Below are 8648 nucleotides of genomic sequence, written 5' to 3' on the forward strand. Positions count from 1 at the left end.
TCAAGACCAAATGACAACACAGTTGCCTATGTTCAATACTGTTGAATATATCCTTTATTAGGATATCTCCAAAGATCTTTCAATTTCCTAGAATGAGATATAGAAAATGGTAAATTGTTAAGTAGAAAGAATAATTTGCTTCCATAAAGAGCATGGGGAAAATTTACAAAATTAGACAAAAGATAGGGGAATAAAGGGAAAAAATAGAGATTTTACCTAGAAATAAGCTACAAGGGAAGGAGACAAGACATAGGCAGAAGCATAAGAAAAGGAATTATAGAAAAAGATTTCGTTTCTTACATCAGTTTGGCTTGTGGCTTGGTGGCATTGAAAGGATTACTGTTATTCTTTTGATACAAATTAACCATATGCACTATTGAACACCATACCACATGAATAGTTATAAGAAAAATGGTTCGTTTGGGAAACTTTTTTTCATAGTGATTCTAATAGACTACATGCATGCAATCCTAAAGCTTATAATATTTATCCTCTCCATTTTAAAAAAACCTTTTTCTAAAATGGTCAGAGCAGTAGTAGTGAGCTCAAATACGAAAAAGAAAAATCAAAAGCTGTGGATGAAAAAGATTAAGTCACAGAGGAATCTATAGTAATATCTCAGGATCAACAAATAAAAGATTTTTTTGTCTCATAGCTAAACAGAAAGTCAATGGCAACGAAAGAAACTTAAGGAACACTAAAGCTGGAAAGAAACTTAGAATAGAGAATGTCAGAACACACAAAGGAAAGAGATATTAGGAGAATGGGGATTACTTAGCAGACAAAAAGCTCCATGATGGCAGGGACCATTCTGTCATTTTTCTCTTCAACCTCATCAGCTCCTGGCATAGAATTGTGTACATCAATGTGTGCTGAATTGTTGAACTGAAGCTAGTCCAATCTTTCCATTTGATAAAGGAGAAACTGAGGCCCAGGGAGGATGATATGCACTTGAATAAAAGGTTGTAGCATGTTAAAAAAAAAAGTCATCTCAACTGAGATTCCTGTCTTTCAGGTAAGACCTTATGCTTTTATTTTAATTCTGTCTCTCTTAAAACTGGCCAGTACAGAATTTACTAATAGTAAGTTCCATAACAAATAGGCAAAGTGATATTTTTCTTTCCTTTTTTACTGGGGTACCAGGAGATGAGTTACTATCTGTGACAGATTCTGAGATTAAAGTAATAAGCATCTTATTTCTATTAATCTTAAAGAAAATCTAAAGGCCCAATCATATTCTTCTTGTACATTTGTAGTAGATTGTGAGCTACCAACCAAACCTCTTGGAAACATGATTCATCAAACTTAAGACTGTAGCTTCTTAAGGCTGGTTACACTACTTTGACAACTGGTCAGGAGATTGAAGTATTTCAAGAGTTGTGTGTACCTGTGTCAGTGACAGCACACAGAAGATACATGTGGAAGAACACTGAACCTGACCCAGAGTAAGCTGACTACAAATGATGTTTTCATTCATCACAATCACAAAAGAACTTCTTGAAAGAATAACCAAAAGCATTCATACATTTTTTTTTGCATTATGGTCTACAAAATATCATGAATCAGGAAAGAACTTGTAGGGGTAATTATTTTGTCGAAGGTCTAAAGCTGAAAAACACTGGAGATTTCAAAGATTAAACTCTAAGAGTCACTATTGTTTTCGATACAAATTTTCTCCTCTTTTGCATATGACAATTTGTTTACATGAGAGCTGGCAGGTACCTTAGAACATAAAATGCTCTTTATTTCCTTATTTCCGACGGCCTTCAGTTATTAAATGTTGTTGAACTCTTCTTAAGCTTAGCCAAGTGAGACTCAAAAGCAAAGTTGCAGGGAATTTTAGGATAAAATTAACATTTCCAGCACAGGTAAAAAGGACCTGCACTTTTAGACCTTTTCTTTCATTATCTGAGTGTTTCTGCCATACTATGCTCATATGATGCTATTTAGGTTTCTAAACCCAGAACTCTAATCCCAGCTTAGACACTGATTTCTTTCTTGTAACTCAAGTCACAGATAAACAACTTTAATGACTTTGGCCTAAATAATGGCCTACAAATAATCTAAGAACTATAGTACTTGAAGAGACTCTGACAGCTTACTACTTCAGTCCTATACCACCTAAATTCATATTGTTTTTATCTATGCAAGCACCCTGCCCTGTGAGGACACAATAATCTGTTCTGACTTGCCCTCAGATTTCTGTCTATAGAAAGATCTTCTACATTCACAGAATACAAGCATTCATAATTGTATCAGTATCTTCTTGCTCTGACCTGAATGGTACCCTAGTGATTATTATTGTCTTCTAGTATCAAAGCTTCTATTTCCCCTTCTCAAATGTACAAACTAGTCTGATGTTTTGCTCTGGTAGGAAGAGAATGGTGTCTGCTGGATGAGCAATTAGTTTCAGTTTGCAGAGCAGTGTCCCAGAAAATAAAAGGAGGCCCTAACTGAGGAGCTCTTAGCTATAAGCTTAAAGGAAAGAAACTCTCATTGATTCAAAATGCAGCCTTAAGACCTAACCTAAAGACAGTTTTGTAGGAATATTACCAGTGGCAGTGAGCCCTAACAGTAATTTGCATTTGCCAGCCTCAGCCATCTTCCCAGAAGCCAGGGAAACAAACATTGAAAGCCAAATTAGCTTTGTTGAGTTGAATCAAAGATTTCTCTTCAAGCAAGGGCAGGCAACTATCATTCTATTAGAAGCAGACCACTGAACAATCTCCTGTATTCTCTCCTGAGGAAAAGTCACTACCTGATTACATTACTTTCTAGTTGGAACTAAGTCTGTTAAACTGACCCAAGCCTTTGCAGCATTAAGAGTTAATTACATGTTCATATTCCAGCATGAATTACACAGAAATGCATAGTCTCTAAAGCAAAGGAAGGCTATTGCAGATTTGTTACATGTGGCTTAGGTTACTTCATGATCTGTGGTAATCATGCTATGGGCCCACTGGGTATTAATATTCTAGATAATGCTGAATCTTTTTACTTGATTCCATTCTACTTAGCAAAAGAAATAAAAACATCATAATTTTAAATGATTTTTAATTAAACTGGATTCTTTTCTGGAATTTCCAATCTTGGGCCTTCATTTATCCCATAATAGTTTATATATTTACACAGCACTTTCAAAAGTATTTCACAGTATTTTCACAAGAGTAATGGAAAGAGAACTAAATTGAGAGGACGTGGGTTCACATAGCAGCTATATAACTTACTTTGTAAATAGTATTTACAATTTTAGTAAATTGAGTATTAGTTACCTATGCAACTTTAAGCAAGTCACTTCATTTCTCTTGGTCTTCATCTGTAAAATGGGGGTGTTGGACTAAATTACTAAGGTAGACCTATCAGCTTTAAATCCTGTAATAATAAACTTCATAGGATCTTTACTTGAGGCTTTTAGGTATCACAGTGAATAAAGCACTGGACTTGGAGTCAGGATGACCAAAGTTCAAATCCTACCTCAGAACATTTGCTAGCTATGTGACCCTAGGCAAATCACTTAACTAACCTTTTTCAGCCTCATTTTCCTACCTTACAGGGTAGTAGTGAGGATTAAATGAGACTGCATATGTAAAGTGTTTTGAAAACCTTAAGGCCCTAGTATGGGTATGGCCTTTCATAACTGAGGAAATAGAAGCTCAGAGAAGGCAAATTGATTTGTCCAATGTTGTAGAGTAAGTGGCAGAATCCAGAGGTGGAACCAGTTCTTCTGACACTTCAATGTTTAGATTGGGCTGCTGATAATAGTTAATACCTTTTATTTATGTAATACTTTATAGTTAGTTGCAAGGTGCTTTCCAAACCCAGAGATCTGAGTACTACTAATGGAGAAGAGAGTGTGAAATCTATCAGGTTTTTCAGATGAATAACAATTCATACGTATCCAGGATCAAGGCTGGCCCATTTACACAAAAATATCATCCATTTCTAAGCATACAGAAAAACAAAAAGCTACATAAACAGATCTAAGCTAGTTCATCATTCTCCCTCTTTGAATACAGCAAACTGAAAGAGAGAAATCATTCTCATGGGTGAACAAAAATTTATAATCCTATTTAGATTAACGCCCAAAAAATATAAGGCAAGATCCTTGATCTGTCATGTGCTTATAAGCACTGGTAAAAACTCAAATATGGAAAAAAGTATAAAAAAAATAAAGCAATTCTACAGCTGTACTAGCAGTTAAGGGGTTCAGAAAAGTCTTATTTAAAGTAGTCTTGGACAATAACTTTAAAGTTTTATCTTACTTGTTCAATTTCAGTCCCACCTTAGGACCCAAGGTACCAGAGAACTTAAGACCAACTTCTGGATCTAGATCACATGAAGTTCATTATTTGCAGGATCTCAGGCAAGTCATTTAACTTTCCTGTGCCTCAGTTTCCCTTCTGTAACAGGAGGGGGCTAGACTAAATGATCTCTGACATCCCTCCCAGATCTAAATCTATGATCCTATGATCTCAAAATATGTTTTAAATAATAGGTTTCTAGGACATGTTCTTTGACTATCATAAGAAAATTTCTTTTACAACATAGATTGAGAAAATGTCATTTATGATACATATAAAGCAGTTTACAAATGCAGAACTAAAAATATAAGCTATTATCAACAGTAAAAACCAAACGACCAGGTTTTTAGGAAAATGTGGATTCCTGCTTAGACTTCTAACCATCCAAAGAGCAAATTAGATAAACTTGTGGTTGGAGAGGCAAGCAGGAGGGGAAAGAAAGAATATACAAGATTTTTAACCTATATTTTAAAAGTGTGTTCAACCTAGATACTGTACTGTAATTTCCCCTACAATCAGCACACCGATCCCACAAGATCTTCCCATGTCATTGGACAACTTGGATCCCTATGGTTTTTATTCTGTGAGCAAGTCTTTCCCACTGCTTGTAAACGTGATTCTCTCAGTGTTTCCTCCACCTGTCACATGCAGATCCAAAGTTTAGATAAACAACAACAACAACAAAAAAAAAAAAACCAGAATAAGTAAATTGAGGGCTTTGGAGGTCCTGGATACACAACTTTTCACTATTGGAACAAGAAGGTCTTTTATAATCTTTTCCCCTTATGGAAAAGAGGCAGCGCTAACTCAGCCAAAATTCGTGAACCAAAACTTTGCCCCGATTCAGCGTCTGAGACAAAAGCATATGAACCACTGATGGGAATAAATGTCCTGCATCTTTCACATCCTCACCAAGGAGTAAGTGGCCCAGAAAGGGTGAAACTATTCGCTCGCCCAGGGAAACCAAAGTTCCCTTGGGTTTCCAAATCATTACCACCTTAAAAGCTTTTGGGACAAACGATAATAAATGACCCTTAAGAAAAAAAATCAAGACCATTTACTAGGGCCAAATGAGAGACAAGAAAGGTCGGGAAGATGTTGCTTCTTATGGTCCTTCCACACAACCTCTTTCTTTTTGGGATCGGAGAAACATAGGGAAGGTTGGGGTATCTCCTCTTCTCCTTGCTTTCCCTGAGCCCTTTAGGAGTGAGGTTGAAGACAGCACCCAGATAATCTTGGGGTGGAAGGCCAGGGACGCTTTGGGGAGGCTAGTAGCACCAGTGTAAAAAATATGGGGTGACACCTGGCTTAGTAGGGGCTGGGAGGCAGGCCAGGAGCTTCCTCCTCGGAGGGGGAGGGGTGGGGAGAGGGTGGGGCGAGGCTGCTACTCACCTCTGGGCGTGGGGCTGGCGGGCTGGCCAGGCTGGTCCGCAGGTGGGGTGGGCGAGGGGCTGCTCCAGAGCACAGATGGGGTCAAGGTCAGGGTCGCGGTCTGGGTCGCAGCCACTGTCTGGGTCGTTGTAGTCAGAATCAAAGTTGGGGTCGGGATCAGGACCTGGGGCGCTGTGGTCAGGGCGCTGCTGGGGCCCGTGGGAGCGGCCTCGGTCCTGCGGGGCGTGGGCTCCGGCTCGAGCTCTGGGGTCCCCTCAGCCGCGGGGCTGGCGGCCGCGCTGACCGTGATGGGGGCGTGACTGACCGGCTCCTCCACCTGCTTCGCAGCACCCGGGTCGCGTTCCCCGTCACCACCAGCGTCGGCGGCTCCGGAGGGGGGAGGCGAGGGGGCGCGGTCCCGTCCGGCCGCCGGGGTTGGGACAGTCCCGGCGGCAGAGGTGGCGGGGAAGGCGGAGACTGAGGTGGGGACCGGGGTGGCGGCGGCGGCCACGCAGCAGCAGAGCAGGGCGATGCCCCCCAGGCTGGGCAGGCTCCTCATGGCGCGCGCGGCAGCGGCGGCCCCGGCCGGTCATTCATTCAGTCAGGCGGTCACTCGCGCGCTCGCGCTGGAGGTAAGCGCGGCGTCCGGCCCCGAGCCCAGCCGAGACGAGTCAAGCCGAAAGACCAGAACCGAGAAGGAGACGGAGACGCCGCCGCCCGCAGCCGCACCATCCCTGCCTCCCGCCCTCCGCCTCCCTCTGACAGGCGGCCGGCCGGGCCGGCGGGCGGGCGGGCCCGGGAGGAGAGCGACGTAACGGACGGCTCCGCCCCCTCTCCGGAATCGACGAGCCCTCTCGACCAATCCTGGGTCACTCCAGCCCACGTGACGACGCCGCTTCCCGACCTCTTTGTGCCCTGACGACCAATCGAAGGAGGCCGGGAGCTAGGAGAGGAAGGGGGAGACCGTCGGGAGGGGGGAAGGGGGGCTCGAGCTCGAGCATCCCCGGCCAGCGGTGGTTGCGGCTGCATTGTTCGCTGCGCGAGCGAACGAGGTAGCGGGGCGCGAGCTCCCTCCCTTCCTGCCGGGCGTACGGGCTGCAAACAAAGGATGCACCCCCAAGTCCGTTGTTTTCTAACCCCGGGTGCGGCCAGTGTATTGTGATACCCGTTGTTCCTTTAAACTAGCCAGCCCGGCCTAGGGTAGGGACTGTCAAGTGTTTTTTTCTTCCCACACACACACACCCCCTTTCGTTCTTCCACGCCGAACAATGGGGTGGGGGGTGGGGAGCGCTGGGTCAGCAGCCCCAGCTGCTGTTTGCCACCCAAAGCAGTATTCCCGAGCACTCATGCAGCTCCGGGATTCAGAGAATATATCAAAGGCATGAGATGGAGATGCAATAACTTCTGGGGAGGCAAATGATGTCCCAGTTTTGGATGGATGTGAGCCCAAAGCCCTAGCTAATTTCATTAAACTGAAAGCAGTTATTACACGATCCGAGGGAATTAGCACCTCACAATAATAACACAATTCACTTTTCAAGCTATTTATACAGTGTTCTTCTCACAACAATCTTATGAGATAGTGCAAATATGATTATCGTCCGTATTTAGCAGATAAGGAAACTGAGGTTCAAAGAGATTTAATGGCTTGTCCAAAGTCACATAGCTAGAATCAGAGCTGAATTTGTACTCAGGTGTCCTAACTTCAAGACCAATGCTCTTTCGTGTATTCTACAATGCCTTGCAAAATTACCGGGTTTTGCAGGAAGGGTCAAGTACTAAGAACTCTTAAAAGAAAAAGCACGGTGCTTGGAGTCAGAGAACTTGGATTTCAGGCTCCGCTGCTCGGTATCCATGAGATCTTGCCCAAGTACTTCTATGGACAGTTTCCTCATCTGTAAAATAAAAAGTTGACTTGGATGATTTCTAAGGTTCCTACCAAATCTAAACCCTATTATCCTATGAAGTGCATGTAGACTTCAGGCTGGAAGAGGCTTTCGGGCTATAAGGCCTGTTCTCTACCCAGAGGAGTTAAACTTGCCCCTACGCCCGACCTCATTCCTAATTGTACTGTTGATGGGAGCTGGTGATTTCCTTGCTTCTGATGCTCAGAAACCTCTGCTCCTCAGTCACAATGCACAAAAAAGGGATAAAGGAGGAAAGGGGTTATCGTCCCCTTTCCCCTTAAAACGTGACTCCACATTACAGTAAGAAACTCCTTTATTTTAAGGAAGAAGCCCCTCCTTTGAGGGTATAAGGTATGTGTCCAGGACAGATCTCATGCCTATTTTGCTTCATATAGGAAACAAAATATAGTGGAAAGTATGAATGATATATATATACTAGAAGTTGGGGGGCCTAGGTTCTAATTTTAGTTCTGCCAAGAACTGTGTGACACAAATCACTCCCCTTCTCTAGTCTTCAGTTCCTTTCCCTGTAAACTTAGAGGATTGGATGAGATGATCTCCAAAAGCTCTTACAACTCTTAATCATCTAAAAATCACTCAGATTCTACTGCCTCACTTAATAGCATTGGATGTGTAGAATACATAAATGTGTGAGAGAAGGTGTGTTCCATTCGAAAAAGCTCATCATGACATCTGGACTCTCTCTTCCTTGGCTCTGAGACCAGCTCAGTTCTGTTACCTTGAGCACATATGCCCATCTTTTTGTGAAATGTTTCCCAATTAGTTAAAAGGAACCAACATTTCCCTTATCTTCTTTACAGAGCTAGAGTATGGATGAATTAGATCATATCTGTGGCAGGTGCTGAGTTCCTGCAAAAAGGGCAGAATAGCATTTCTGTATGTTTCCATTCAAAACCAAACCCTGTCTTCAGAAGAAAAAAAATCAACATTTTATAATAATGTGTTGCTTATACTTCTGAGATATAATCATTTCATTCTTTCATTCGACATTTATTGGGTATCTACCATGCAGTACATCATCAGTCAAACCAAATATTATGGAATATAT

General features: G+C 42.4%; 1 protein-coding gene across 1 annotated transcript in view; it reads right to left on the reverse strand.

Annotated features, from left to right (window-relative positions):
* MEGF9 (multiple EGF like domains 9) overlaps positions 1–6492 on the reverse strand; it is a 127272-nt gene extending 120780 nt beyond the window's left edge. The window contains exon 1 of the mRNA XM_036749483.1: positions 5694–6492. Within this exon, the coding sequence (XP_036605378.1) occupies positions 5694–6231 (538 nt within the window). The 5' untranslated portion in view covers positions 6232–6492. The remainder of the gene's footprint in view (positions 1–5693) is intronic.
* Between the last annotated feature and the right edge of the window lie 2156 nt (positions 6493–8648).

This window comes from Trichosurus vulpecula, chromosome 3 (assembly GCF_011100635.1).
Source record: "Trichosurus vulpecula isolate mTriVul1 chromosome 3, mTriVul1.pri, whole genome shotgun sequence".
Lineage (NCBI taxonomy): Eukaryota > Metazoa > Chordata > Mammalia > Diprotodontia > Phalangeridae > Trichosurus > Trichosurus vulpecula.